General features: G+C 48.9%; 1 protein-coding gene across 1 annotated transcript; it reads right to left on the minus strand.

Annotated features, from left to right (window-relative positions):
• Positions 1-6,798: 6,798 nt before the first annotated feature.
• pdia4 (protein disulfide isomerase family A, member 4) lies at positions 6,799-14,349 on the minus strand. Its single transcript, XM_006634477.3, has 10 exons — positions 13,976-14,349; positions 12,612-12,789; positions 11,855-12,060; positions 11,450-11,588; positions 10,910-11,115; positions 10,461-10,619; positions 9,575-9,726; positions 9,288-9,444; positions 8,884-9,117; positions 6,799-7,457 (listed from the first exon to the last, which is right to left on the minus strand). The coding sequence occupies exons 1-10, from the start codon at positions 14,055-14,057 to the stop codon at positions 7,042-7,044; spliced, it is 1,929 nt and encodes a 642-aa protein (XP_006634540.2). The 5' UTR covers positions 14,058-14,349; the 3' UTR covers positions 6,799-7,041.
• Positions 14,350-15,385: the final 1,036 nt, after the last annotated feature.

Here is a 15,385-nt window from a genome sequence, read left to right on the forward strand (position 1 = left end):
CCACGGCCGAAACGTTGTGTTCTCTTTCTTCTTTTTTTCAGCATGGAATAAACCTATTACTTGTTCCTAATAAAAAGTTGTGTGACTACACCTCTTGAGATGTGGAGCTATAACTATATCCGCCTCAGCCCTGTAGTTATGCAGAGCTGACGCCTGTTGACGAAATAACTTATAATGTCACTTACATAGATACGTGTCGCTTTATTTTATTCACTGGAAAGCACGGACCTTTTTTTTTTTTAAATGTCCTTCAGTTATAGTACCGGAATAGTAGAGTGTTTTGACAGAAGATAGTCGTTTTCTAATGATTGTTGTGCATTAACCTTTGTCACTGGAATCAATATCCAAAGGACTACTTTAAAGCAGGTTGAGGGGAAAAAAGAATGGAATTATACTTCACAAAATGAAAGGTCTTTGTTTATATTCTGTCCCCGGCGCATTATTTTCTCGCTTTAATTAGTATCTTACCTGCTGTAAAATCCCTCTTGAAGACACTAGTTTAATCAAAGGAAACTCGTGAAAAACAGTTGAACGCACTTTTCACGGTCTGAGGATCACCCCATCCAGTAGGCTCTAATGAATATTAGCCTAAATATAATTTAAATATCCAAACTGATCGGGCTCAATAATTATGAGAAACTGCTTTCTGCCCTTCCTGTACACAGCATGTAGAGACAACTCACACCTCTTCTGGACTTTTACCCGTGAATTAGAGACGATTTGAAATAGTAGATCAAACAGCTCAGTTGTCATCAACACTACTCTATCTCAAAAATACATTAAATGAAGTAGATATACGACATAAGTTTGGAAATAAATATTCAGTCAGCTTGCACAAATACACATAGCGGTGGATGTCCTGCAACTGTCTCAATTGGAGTGGTCTAAAGGTTTGTTCTCACATAATCATTTTTCTACCTTAGTGGGAGGCGTTTGTATCCGAACAAATTACCACTTTCCTACCAATACTGAGCTCTTGACCTCTAAATTTGACTTTTTTTTAAAAGTGAAAACAAAGCAAATATTTTCTTCTTTTTGTCCTGTGCCGACAGGCTGCCTCGCTACGTCACGACGTTACCGAGGTCTGTTTTCATCATTTTTGACTCCCATTCCCGGATTTCAGATTTGAACTCCTCGAAGTCACGTTCTTTAACCATCGTTAGACACCGCCATGTGCAGAAAGAGCTCTTCATCGCCGAGGGACCTGAGGTATTTCGACTGAACAAGTACGAGACTTCAAGCCCCGCCTGAGTGACTTTACAGAGCAGGGGCAGAGACGTTCTGTGAATCGCGTGTTCTTCTTTCATTTTTTAAATTAATTTAATTTAATGAGTTAATTTTAGGGTACTTTAAGATCCATACCGGCGCACAGAGAGATGGTAGGTTCAAACATGTCATTGTCATGCCATCGGAAAACGACAAGTGTCGATGTTTGGATGGAGTGCCTCTCAAGGCAAGTCCGGGCTCACAACAGTTATTATCTTTTGCCATATTGAAGGGTAGGGGTTATATTACTCTATGTGAGAAAGGGGTAGTTGTTTCTACAGTCTCGCCAAGACTCCGCGCCCTGTGATTTGCCGGAGCTGTCTGACAACACGCTACAAAGTCGCCCTCTCCCACGCCTGCCTGAAATCGAGCTCAGCTGCTCTCCGATTGGCTGACAGGGTCTCACCGGATCCCTCCCTCTCCTGGCATTGGTCTCCGGCCGCGGGCCACTCGCGCCGTGATTGGCCGGCTGGCGGTCGGCCCTCCCCCGCCTTCTCCTTTGAATGGGGCTTGGCGGGCCGGACGGGGGACACCGGCCAGACCGGACTTGCCGGGTCGGCGGAGCCGTGCGCGTATGAGATACAAGGAAGGAGACAGCAGAGGGAATGTCTGCCCATGGAGACCCACGGAGGAAAAAAAAAAAAAAGCACGAGGGAACAGCTCGCTAACTCCCTTCGGGGTGGACTGGGTTTCCTCTCGAAACCAGAGAAAATCTTCAAATTTAATGGAAATGAACAGCTGATAGATCCCCCCCACCCTCCCAAAACTACTCTAGAGTCGAAATAAATATCTACCCGTGATCAAAACTGTGCAAAGATATTTTTAGATTTGAATCTATTTGAAATATGCCACCGGAACAAATACCGAGTAAAGTCTAATTATCATCCACAATGAAATCGCTAATTTTCTGCTGCTATCTTACTACAGCTCCCTGCTGGCAGGCCCCTGGAGCCCAGCAGGTGTGAGCCTGGCCGGTACCCGGACGGGAGACCCCCAGCTGCTGCTGGAAGAGGTGTGAGTGGGGCCAGCGGGGGGCGCTCTCACCCTGCGGTTTGCGTGGGTCCTGATGCCCCAGTACAGTGTGATGGGACACTATACTGCTGCAATGCTCTGTGGACAGCGAAGGGCAAGACAAGGCACAGAGAGGCGTCGTGGCCATCCACCGCCACCGACTACTCGTACCGCCACAGGGCGAGGGAGTGGGACTGTCCCGGCGCGACAGCTTTCCCACTTCACGAAGCTCTCCCGCACGGGCCTCTTCTCCCAGACGGACGAGCTGTAGTCTTCCTCATCATCTTCAGGACCTGCTCCCAGACTTTGCAACTGCTTCAGCCCTTAGCGTCGTGAATTCCTCTTGCTGTGAAGTGCCTATTTGCTGTATCTATTTTGATATTCTGTCTCTTACGTGTCGTAAGACACCCACGCTGCGGAGCACCGCCTAGGGAGTACAGGAGAGGGAGGGAAAAGGGTTATTAATGACCCTTAGCATTTCATTCCTCATTGACGGGGTGTGCGCGTCCTGCTCTCTCCTCGTGTTTCACCGCTGCTAGAACCCGGAACGCCTCGCAGTGCGTCACATGTGAATTTTTTCCACGCCACGCCACGCGTGGGCCGCCCGCCGAGCCGCTTTGAAGTCTCTCCGCGTGGAAGGCGGCGGTCGTGGAGATGTCTTAGCTCGTGTTGCGTTTAATCGTGTTTTTTTTTTGTTTAATGCAGAACAGATAACCTCCCAGTAAAGACGATTAATTGCCTGAGATGTGTTACAGGATAACGATACCGTGATCACGACAGTTCAGGTACCTGCTGCTGCCCTTGGTCACTCTCCGCGCTCCTGATTGGTCAATTACAATTGCTCCTTGAGTTGTACTTGTATTTGTAAATTCTTTATACATGGAAAAAAAATTACAATTGTTACGTCGATTGCAAAGGTCTGTGCAGAACACGTGCTTTTAAGCTAATTGGTGTCTTGCACTTACTTGATCAAAGGCAGCTCGGGCTGCAATGCTGTGCTGAAACGATTGCGTTCACAAAATAAAAAGATGGTACGTTCACATACTCTCTCACTTTGGGTACCGAATTTAACTTTTCATTAAAATGTCTTCCATTTTCAAGGAATGTTCAGAAATGTAATTGGCGTGATCCGTTATTTACAGCACATGTTGCTATCGTTTAAAGCGTGACTTTCTGTATAATATTGCATTCATTTCTGAATGGCTAACACGTGTGCATTGAGCGTAATATAAAAAAAAATGCTGGAACGAGTATGAAAAGTATTTCCTTGTTTTGCATGGATTTTTCAGTTGCGGGGTAAATCACGCAGTAGCACGGAAAAAAATAAACTAATTTCATTTTTAACAGTATTTTGTCCTCATCGGCGCTGAAATTATTTTTTTTCAAACCGTTCTCTCCCCCCAGCGGTCAGGTCTCGGTATTGCAGCTGTAAAACTGGCAGCTCGCTTTGCGATTATATGTACAGAAAAAGTAGGACTGAAAGGTGTGGAGATCAAAGCAAAAGTAATAACGTTAATAACATCTTCATTATTTATTATGATTTGTTACTTTTTATTTTCACAATAAATTGTCTCATTTTGGAAAAATGCAGCCGGTTGATGGATTGGTTCATTATCGAGTGCAATGGTTTTATGCACAAATGCTGGAGGAGGGAGGTCATCTGTGCACAATGCGATTTGGACGGGCTAATTTGTCATTGACTTCCCCCCAATAATCGTCCGTCTTCTCTTCTGCTGGTCTCGAGTTGTCTAGTTGCGCGGCCGCGTGTGCCTGTAATACAGTTGCGTACGATTTGCATATCCCGTGATGCTTCAGTACGAGGCTTACGGATGGGGGGACAAAAACGAGCTTTGTCTTCGGTGTGTAGCGCTATCATTTTTATCTTCGCTTGCACTGAGCACTACATCTATCTGTAGGATAAATTAAGTGATTCTTAGTGCCATGATGTTTTTAATACAGTCTGAAGTATAGCCCTAGATCGAACGAATACTTAGCATTTGGGGTTTATTTAGGAATACAAGCGGATGGTGTAGTTGACTGGTCCGATTGTAGTGGGTTATCGCAATTGATATTTCTCACAGTCAGTTAACTTAACTCCTCGTTTGTTTCCCTTTCCCGCCCACTACGCAATTTGACTGGTCTTTTGCTAATTTTTTGTAAAAAAAAAGTGCTTCCCCACCCGCCTCCTCCTGTCAACAAATGACAATACCATGCTTTTCTGGGCAGTCGTTTTAAAGTAGAATCCCCCGTGTCATTTCACAATCGCACCCGTTCGTTTTAAACTGCATTTCTCGATCCAGTCTCTCTGAGGATGGTACCGTGATATCCTTCACAAGTACGGTCCCAGTAAACGCCAAACAAAAGTTGTACTTCCTAGAATTAAACATGAACAAGATGACTTATGTGTACTTTGTAGTAATGAGACGGATTCTTTGTTACTACATTTGTTTACTGCATATAAACAGAACTGTTTTGGGTAGATCTGCAAAATGTTATTGTTCAAGATTTTAAGGTAAATGTTAAATTGAAAGATTTTGATATTATTTAATATTTTGTTGGATCTGATTTGGATAAAGAATGTGTTTATTGTTAATCTGTTAATTATTTTGGCTAAATATTTTATCCATAAATGTAAATGGTCTAATACTGCTCCCTCTATCCATGCTGTTAGAGTTGAATTCCTTTAGAAATTTAAAGAATCAAAAGGCAAGACATACAATGGAAATTGAATAATTTTTGGGTTTTACAACTGTGAAATCCTCTGGCTGTGAAGTGTCTATTTCCTGTCTCCTTTTTTTGTGTTTCTGGTGTTTAAATAAAAACTTATTTAAAAAAAAACAAAAGGGGTTCTCAGTCGACCTACTTTGCTGCAACAAAGCTATACAAACATTAGTCATGGTAAAGGGGAAAAAAGTTTACTCTTAGAGGCATTTACAATCAGCTACACGTATCTCTCCGGCTACATCGGAGTCGGTTTTGACCACTTTTTTTTTTAAAGAAAACTAAAAACGGACACATGGTCCTCACCGCACTCCTAAAACTCAGCCCCGGCTGGACACCTCATTTCCGGCTTGTTAATATACCCCGTTCCCGGCGTGCACTTCCCGGCATGAGCAAAGTGAAAGAGCTCGGCTCACAGCTTTCACGATCTTAGACTTTGAGAGTTTAGCAGCTCAGCTATACAAGTCAATAATGTAAGCAGTTTTATGTTTTGTGATTTTGTGTTTTTAGACTTGCTTTTTTTTCCCTCCCATATCCCTGGAGAGCTTTACATATAAGAGGTATATATTAAAGGGTGCCCCAGTTAACCCACGGTCGGTCCGAAGGCAGAGGGAATTCACAATTGATTGTTTCAGTCAGTTACAGAAATCCCTGCTCTTTCTCCCTCCAACTCCCACTGCTGCTCTCGACTGGCCTTTTGAACTCCGTATCAGTTTTTTTTTTTTAACCGTTGCCGTTCCGTACCTCCACATGCTCCGATGTGCGAGTTGTTCGGCGTCAAGGCGGAACACGAAAGCCTTTCCCGCTCCAGCAGTGAAATGGTGAAGAAACGAGAAACGTCACCATTTGAATTCAGAGTGAATTGCAGGAGATGCTGTCTGCCCACCGTGGAATTCAGCCAGGACTTTTTTTTCTTTTAAACATGCCCTGGGATCTTTAATGCCCACAGTCAGGTTAATGCCTGACTCCCTACTGCACACTAATTTATGGATCCATACGTTAATGACATCTAAAAAAGTTTGATACCCACACCATCTGTAATTAGCTGATAACATCTAGCAGATGAACAAGTAACAGGTTTATTCCATGCTGAAAAAAAACAAGAAAGAGAACACAACGTTTCGGCCGTGGAGCCTTCTTCAGGTGTGTCAGGTGTGTCAACCTGAAGAAGGCTCCACGGCCGAAACGTTGTGTTCTCTTTCTTGTTTTTTTTCAGCATGGAATAAACCTATTACTTGTTCCTTTGCAGCCTACGCATGCTGACGCAGCTACCCACCTGAACTACATCTAGCAGATGTAGTTTAAGAGAAATACAATGTACAGTAACTTTTTCCCCATATGTCATTCAGACCTTTTACACAAGTATTTGAATGAGATTACCCTGCGTTTTAAGAAGCACAGATCATTTATTGCTAACGCAGGTTTACAAATGTGGCTTTAAGCCCATTCCAGATACACTAAGGAAAAATCCCTGCATCTCCTTAGTGAGCAACTACCTTCCATTTCATTAAGGATCTGCTACTGCATTTGGAAGTTTGACATTATGAGTACTATATATGGCAATATATTCACTTATTGTCAATCCTAATAAAATTTAGCTTTTGTGCACCCTCCAAGAAGTAATAAACACCTTGTTGGTCAACAAGATGCAGCTGGATTTCTTCTGGCAAGCTGAAGTTTTATTCAAAGCAATGCTGGATCCAGAAACTCCACTTTCTCCTCCACCTGTCAAAAGCATCAGTTTCCTTTCTGGAGATCTACACCACTCCCACCCCAGGCCAAACCCCCCAAAAAAAAAACTCAGTTTTTACAATCTTTTATTTAAAAAGATTTTTGTAACAAAATAAACTCAGCTGGTAAACAGTGCAAACTTTGGAAAAGTGAAATCTCTTGACGAAGACACTAATTACCGCCGTTACAGACATCCGGCTCTTAAACATGAACACGCACTGGAAAGAGTTTACAGTCTTCAACCCACCAAGCTGCTCCTTCTACTGCATTAATACTTGGATCTCCTCGCAAGTCCCGTGGCTTTCAAAGGCATTAAAGCTCATCCCTCTTCTGTGATAATTTCGTGGCATGCTGCTCCAGGAACTTGCTGAGGCCTTCCAAGTCTCTCTTTCCGTCCTCAAACTTTATGGGGTGCTGCTTGTCGCCGCTGGGAGCGAAATAGATCGTGGGGAACCCCTCGGCTTTGTAGCTCTCGTGCAGCACGTCGTTGGCCGTGGCGTCCATCTTGGCGATGACCAGGCCCTTCTCGTTCTTGTACTTCTTGCCCAGCTCCAGGTACTCGGGCTCCAGCTTCTTGCAGTGGCCGCACCAGGGGGCGTAGAACTCGATGAGGACGTCCTTCTTGGGGTCCAGGACGATCTCCTCGAAGGTCTTGCCGACCACCGTCTTCACCGGCCCCTTGTTGTTCTTCGGCACGGGCTGGGACTTGATGATCGGCTTCAGTTTGCCTGCGGGAGAAGGGGAAAAACGTTCAGGTCTCGGTCTTCCTCCAAAAGCTTGTCCCCGAAAGAAACGGCCCGAGACACCGTTTATGCCCGGTCTTTTACCGAAGCTACCTTAGGGGTCAAGAGGTCACAAACACCAGAGAGCAAAACGGAGCCACTCTTCCCTTCCGCGCCGTGCAGCTCCTGCTCTAGAACAGGCGGCCGACCGGCGAAGTACCCGAGAGCACAGCTGGAATGAGGTCAGCGGACACGCCGGTCACTTCAGGACCGGGATTCGGGAAGGCCAACAACATGGACCCAGTACCAACATCTGGAGCTCCAGACAAGGGTAACCTGAGCTTTATTGTTTGAGAGCAGGAGGGAGGAAAACTAAACAATTCTGTATTATCATCGACTGCCCACTAACACTGGAAACACCTCCATCTCTTGGTTCTCAAAAAAAAACTATTTAAATGCCTTTGCAATCAATTTAACCTTTTTAGGCACAGAGGTTCCTTCCGATTTGTTCAACGGCAATAACTTGTATAGTTACTCCAGGTGGAACCGATATGATCAGCTTTTACTTCATCTGCGCATGAAAGTTACATACGCATTTGTATCCCCAGTCTTCACAGCGGATTTATACAGATAATCAATGCAAATCCTTTACTGAACAGAAAAAATCTAATAGGCGTCTTGTTTGCAAAGAACGTTGGATGTTCAGTCATTTAAAACATTTTTCAACACTAAGCACACTGACCGATTCCTTACGGTCGGATGCCTGTCATCAAAGGAGACCAGGACTGCAGGAAACCAAGACCTCTAATGAAACCCCTGCACAGCTGCAGTGCCGTTGACAGGAAAACCAGCCTCTCTGCACATTGTTTGACTAGAGTCTCCGAGACCCGAAGTGCCACGTGCACCGTCTGTGTCCAGGTGGCTCAGACCTGCTGTGGCAGCACCACGCCTCCGAAAGGAACAGCTGCAAGCAGGGTTTGTGCATTTGCTTCCTGCGGTATGCCAGACGCCGGGCTTACATGTGCCCAACGTACGCCCTGAAACAACTCGCGCTCCCTCAGTTCGGTACGTTAGAGCTCTACGTAAATGTTCCTGCTCTCCAGCAGCGTGTATCCCACTGACAGGAAAGGCCACCTAACTCGCCTCAGAAAACAAGTTCTAGACGCTACAGCTCTGTGCCATTACATCACACAGAAACCGAGTCCATGCCTCAAAAAATACTGCGCCGGCACCAGCGTCTAGTACTTAACCCCCCCACACACACACACCACGGGGTGCAGAGTCTCAGCCTGCCCCAGCTCCGAGCCGGAGAGCGGGACACGAACACACGACCACAGAACCGCCGCCCGAGCTGGCGGCCGGACCGAGCCCAGTGCATTTCGACAACCCCTAGGCCGCCACATGCCTACAGGCACGAGGCTGAAGGCCTCACCTTTCTTGAAGGCCGTGACGAACTCCCTCAGTGCGTCCGAGTCGAACTCCTCGGGCTCCATGGCGTACTTCTTGCCTCCCTCCCCCAGGATCCCGGCGTTCACCTCCTCGCCGCTCTCGGCCAGGCCCAGCGCCTTCAGCTCCTCGGCGTAGTCCTCCTCGTCGGCGATGGCGAACGTGTACTCGGGGAAGTCCTGCGCCACCTCCAGCACCTTGCTCCTCCAGAACTGGGTGGCTGGAAGGAAGGAAGGAAGGGTTCATATCCCAGACCGCGAGCGGGAGGCGGAGATGGGTAAAAAGAAGAAGAAGTCCGAATGCCCAATCCGGAAAACTAACAACACCCGCCGTGCGTGAGCTCATCACACCGACACTCCGGCGTGACCCATTAAAGAAAACCAAACCCACCGACTCTGTAGTCGAAGCTGAAGTCAACGCCGTAGTAGACCACAACCAGGGGCCGTTTCGTATAGCGCTTTGCGTCGTTGCTTTGTTTCCGGTGGCCAACCAACGGAAGGGCATGCTGGGTAAAGAAGTCCTTCACCTCGGAGGCTGTAGTAGAATCCTAGAGCACAGGGAACAAAGACTTCAGACCTCGAACCAAAGCCTGAGCTGGGGGAGAAAGCACGCAAAGAGGAGGCGATATTACCAGGAGTTTAAGCATGACCAGGTCTTGGTCAAACGTTGCCACTTACTTTGATTTGGAATGTACTGGATTTTGGTTCATATTTAGACTGGAACTTTTCGGGTTGCATCATGATCACTTGTCCAGGAGAAGCTTTGAGAAACTTGGCGATTTCATCGCTGAACGTGTGGTGGAATTTGTAGTCGTCTCTCAAGTTGTTGCCTACAGGGCACAAGGAGAAACAGCTGTTGCACATGCTGCTGTGCGGATCGCAAGAACTCTTAATTCCCCCGAGTCATCTTGGAAGTTTCAACCTTCATTCGAGTTCAACTTGCAAGAACAGAGTAAATCCTCATCAACAAAACCATTCAATTCTGCTCGGCAGTAGAAAAAAAAACTGCTGCTAGAGATTAAGGTACTGATACAAGAGAGCTTAGATCCCCAATGACAAGCATGAAAAAAACAGGAAAAATAAAGAGGTTTGTGGGAAAACAAACTACCCAGACTTCTCAAAGCCAGGACCTCAACTGCCTTCACGAAATGGCTTGAGGGGATCCCAGGATCAGTTAGCTACTGAGCCAAAATGGGCTGAATGTTTTTCCTTTCTTCTTTATGCACAATGCATGAGGAGCATTAGCCTGTGTGAATAATTGCCCTTGTGGAGCATAGCCATGCCAGGAGAGCTTTATCCAGCGCCACCGATGGTCTGCAAGATGCGATCAGGTCTGGGAGCATAAAACCTCTTTTAAACAGTGCAACACTGAAATACACCCCTCAAAACAGCTCAAAAGCTGAAGTTACTCCACTATCAGCAGCCGTATGTTGAAACTTGTAGACCCCACCACCACCACTTAAGGCTAAATCGACTTATAAAATGCAACAGGATTGTTCCATATATAAAAGATGGACAGGATTTACTGGAGGACACTACACATCGGTCTAAGTGCTACACTTACATGCTTCTTGATAAATCTCGTACGCAGCATCCTCATCGCTAGCGAAGACTCCGATGATGAAGACGTCGTCTCCGTCTTTGACGGATTCCTGGACCTGCTTGAGCGCCTGGACCTGCTTTGAGGGAGGCCCCGCCTGCTCGATCATATAATCGACGATGCCTGGGTAGAGAGCAGACGACACGCGCTGGAATTATCCACCGGCTGCCCGGAGACCGCTGCGCAGGCTTTCCGAATCGCGTCCGCGTCACGTTGAAGCCCAGACTCTCACTGATGGCCTGTTGCGGGACAAAGCCCAGCGAGCAATTTGGAGGCAGTGCTGTACAAAATATATATATAAAAAGAGGCCAATCCCATTCATTCAAGATGAAGCGTTGAAGAAGATACTCCCGAGACCAGAGCCGCGTCCAGACGTACTCGATCCCGGCGGGAGAGGAGCGCTCCAGACTCACCGTACTTCTCCCGCGGCCCATTGTACTCGAAGGCCTTGCCCTTCCGGAAGATCTTGAGCGTCGGGTAGCCGGAGACGTCGAACCTCGTCGCCAGCTCGGCCTCCGCCGTGGCGTCCACCTTGGCCAGCGGGACGGGCGGGGTCCGCGCGCTCAGCTCCTTGGCCGCCTTCTCGTACTCCGGCGCGAGGCGCTTGCAGTGGCCGCACCTGGGCGAGGGGGAGAGCAGCCGGGCGATTCACCGCGAGGCGAGAGCGAGGCCGGACGACGGCGCAGCGGAACAGACAAGCGGACAGAGGCGCGCCGCCAACTTCGCCCGTGAAGGCAGGAAACAAAGCCCAGCACGCAGGCCACCCCCCCCACTGCCCCCTGCAGATTTCTAATCGGGGTTAGTGAGCGTACAGGCAGTGCCGGAGGCCGAGTTTCAAAAAAAAATATGAGTTTACAGAATTAAGATGAAGGAAATAACGAGAGAATCTCTCGGCACCGCGCACAATACTTGGGGCGTCACAACCGCCTCACCAGGCGATAAAGGGCACTCACCAGGGCGCGTAGAACTCCACCAGAATGATGTCGGCTTCGTTAACCACGTTGTCAAAGTTGTCCTTCGTCAGGACTAGCGTGGCTTCTGGGGGCGGGGTCCAGTCCGGCCGGGCCACTTCCTTCACTCGGGATACGATAGCTGCGCGGAAGAGGCGGGGATCGTCACCGCACTTGGGGAAGACCGCCAATCAAAGGCAACTCGCTGTCCAGAAGCAAATCTGGACAACGGACTGCAAAACCACTTCTGGGATTTAAAGATGCGCAGCATGGCCCCGTGAACTCGAACTCGCCTCGTGCGCTTTCCTAGCAGTGGAACGCCCAATTACAACCTCACCGTCTGAAAGCACCCCCACTAACCCATCCAAAGCTCAGGGCAGAGACAGCACACCTCCCTCGGGCACTAACCTTGCTCCGTTCGCTCCCCGTCATAGTCCACCGGCTGGCCCCTCTTCAGGATTTTGATGGTGGGGTATCCACTGACCTCGAACCTGGAGCCCAGGCCACTCTCGGCCGTAGCGTCCACCTTGGCCACTGGGATCGGGGGGTCGTGCTCCTTCAGAGTCTCCGCGATCTTCTCGTACTCGGGAGCGAACTGCTTGCAGTGCCCGCACCTGGAGAGCGGCGAGGTGGAGTCACAGGAGAGTCAACCTCTGGGTGCTACAGGAAACCCGAGGAGCGCAGCTGATCTACTTCCGCTTTCAGCCACGACACAGAAACGAGACCCGCGACCGGCCGGTTTCAGCGTTCGACACCCGCCTGCAGCGGCGCGTCTGGGCAGGCCGGGGCCAGGAGCTGACCGGGACACTCCCGAACAGGCTGGGCAACGCAGGCGCGTCACGGGAAAAACGACCGGCACGCAAAGATTAGAGGGACAAGCCGGCAGTATCCGGGAAGGGAAAAGTAGGAAGGAGAAAAACAAGTCACAGCTTCCTTCAATCTGAAAGTACAAAATAATGTTCTAGCGCGGAGGCCGTCAACATCAGGGGTGCTCAAAGCCAAGCCCCATCCGCTTCCAGGTTTCATGTCTCTTACGAAGTTGGTTCAATCAATTCACTCAAGTGGCCACTCGGACCACCCTCCGGTGGTCTTTCCCGGGACTGGACTTCAGACGCCCTTTCCCGACCGAGCTCTGCCCACGGATAACAGGGAGCTGGGAACTCACCAGGGAGCATAGAACTCCACCAGCACCGTGTCCTTGTCCGCGATAAAGGAGTCGAAATTGGAGTCTTTCAGAATCAGTACGCCGTTTTCTTCTTTGACCTCGGTGCCATCATCATCATCGTCGTCGTCGTCATCATCATCATCCTCGCCATCATCCTCACTCACGTCTCCAGCATCATCTGTGAAACAGTGCTGTATGACTTAAGTGGCAAAAAGCAAGAGTACCGAAAAATATCTTCCATCCGTTCACAGGACAAGCAGACTCTAGACCCACAGTCCACACAGGGAAGCTATTTAACCCCGCGTTTTGCATCGCACGGGTACCGCTATCTTGCGTTTATTTTTTTACAAATCGCATCCCCATTTGTGTGACATTACACACACCAACGGAAAAAACACCAACAAAACATTTTTAATTTCTATAGGCGGAATATTTAAAGAACGCGTAATCAATTCTAACGCCGACGAGGGCAACACACGTTTTCCTTTTCCGCGTTTACCTGCAAGATCAAAAGTCAACAGAGAGCCGAGGACAGAGAGACCTTGCTGGGGGGGGGGCGGTACCACTAAGCGACACCTGTAGCCAAGTCTTATCTTCTCGACGGTCTGCTACAAACCACTGTTAAGAAAAAGGTCGCGTATCCTTCTCACACAGGACCTGAAGACTGTTTCATCCAGGGGACAACAGCTCTCAAGACAAACAGAATCAACACGGCGTACCGACTGTATACCAGCTGCCGGAAATACAAACACTCAAGAAACAATATCATCATCGACATCGTTGCTGCTGTAACTAACTGTACAGAAGTCATTAAAACCCAAGTTCAACACAGCCCTCGGCACCAGAAGCCCCGGTGTCGTATTTTTATGCGGTCCTCTCCTCGCCACTACGGTACTGCAGGTAGGGCTAGACGTGAGCACCGCCGGCCAGCTCACGTTTTAATTGATAACCAATCATTAATGGTCCGGAAGATAGAAAACAGGGTTTCAAAGATACGCGTCGTGTAAACATTAAACTAAAAAACAAACAAACAAACAAACGTGGTTCGTCACTTCTAAATCCTGTAGGAACTGCATGCCTTTTCATCCACACTGAATTGTTACCAAGCCCGGTCTTTCTCACCCAAAGAAAATCACGCGTTGTGGACGAAAAATATAACCGATGGGAGACCGCTCGCTGGGTCATTTCGCTTCTAATCGACTCAGGCGTCACAAGAGAAAATTCCCTGCGCGCAATCATCCACTGGCATTCCGGGACGGGTCTAACGACAGCAACGAACAACGGTGGGGGGAAAAACTAAATGAAATCTGAAATTCAATGCACGTTTAACGAGTGGAATAAAAAGGCAGACGAGTACAACTTACCGCTTTCCTCGCAGCTGGCCAGCAGGGCGAGATGGGCCAAGCCCAGCAACGCCAGAAGCAAAAACGCCTTCTTTACCTTCATGGCAGGTTTTGTTTTTTTTATTTATTTTGCGAGTGTGTGATTTACAGCGTCTCGAATGGAGGTCCCCTTCTTCCGACCCGCACTGTCTGGGGAGGGTGATGCACAGCCGCGCTAGCACTAGTGGGGTGCCCAGTCGGCCGGCCTGGTACCTGCAGTGAGTGCACAACGCACAGTATTCAATGCGCAGTGCACTGGACGCTGCTGCCACCTCCGCCTGTCTCTCTCTCGCTTGCAGACTCTGCCCGGGTCTGTCCCCAGCCTCCCGCAATAAGAGAGACGCGCACTCAGCCCCAGTGTTTGACTTGAGGGCGTCGGACCTGGAATCCACTGAGGTGCCGCGCTCCCATTGGCCTTTCAGGGTCGGGGCTCCACCAATCGCGCCCTGCCACTGGGTCCCGGGGAGCCAGGCACGTTCCGGGCGGCGATTGGCCCCCCGCTCAATGCGCGGCGCCCCCATTGGCCGGCCGGCCTCCCCTCTCCCCACGTGGGAGGACGCGGAGCGACCGGGGGGGGCGGGAGTTCTCCTGGACACGCCCAGGACAGGGAGAGCTGTCCGCTTGCACCTGACGCGTCTGCGCCCATGCGTGGACAGGAGAGCAGCCGCGGTTTGTGCCAGGTGAGGTATTGACTTCGACAGGAGGCCGCTTCACAAATAAACGAGCAGAAGGCTGCTTGGCCCACCCCTGCATCAATGCATGAAGCAGGAATTGTTCACCCAGAGGTTTATTCATCTTTCCGTTTCCCTACCGGATTTCATTTTCATCTTCTTTTTTTTCCCCCGGCGTCAGTTAAATGATGAGCTGTTTTTATTTTTTTTTTGTACGGATCCCTTATAGGCGTGCCACAAGCAGCTGTTAAAGTGGTTTTAAAGGCAGCGTTGATGTGGAAGAGAAGACGGTTTTAAATAGTGCAGCGTGGAGTTGGGATCAGAGAATCAAGGACACCCTATCCTTGGTTAATGACGCTGCTGCTGCTCTGCACCCCCAAAAGATACTTTACCGAAGTTGCTCCAGAAAACCCAGAGGGACGAAAAAATAAAGACAATTGTAAAGACTCATTGCTAGTCACGTTGGATAAACGCGACAAATTAATCATTACAAATCAAAAGCTTTCATTGCCAATACAATGCCTTAACAGGAAGGTGCGAGATTGTCAGACCGGTCTGAACGGACTGAGAGGTGCCGCTCTGCCTCGTCAGCCGTGTCGACCGTGTGCCGAGCACGTTAGGCCGGGCCACGGCGATGAGAGATGCCAGGCAGACTGCAGCCAGAACTCGCCACGCCCCGCCCAGGGGAACCCCCCGCGGAGCTGGAGGGAACTGGGGGAGA

The sequence above is a fragment of the Lepisosteus oculatus genome, chromosome 6 (genome assembly GCF_040954835.1).
Source record: "Lepisosteus oculatus isolate fLepOcu1 chromosome 6, fLepOcu1.hap2, whole genome shotgun sequence".
Classification (NCBI taxonomy): domain Eukaryota; kingdom Metazoa; phylum Chordata; class Actinopteri; order Semionotiformes; family Lepisosteidae; genus Lepisosteus; species Lepisosteus oculatus.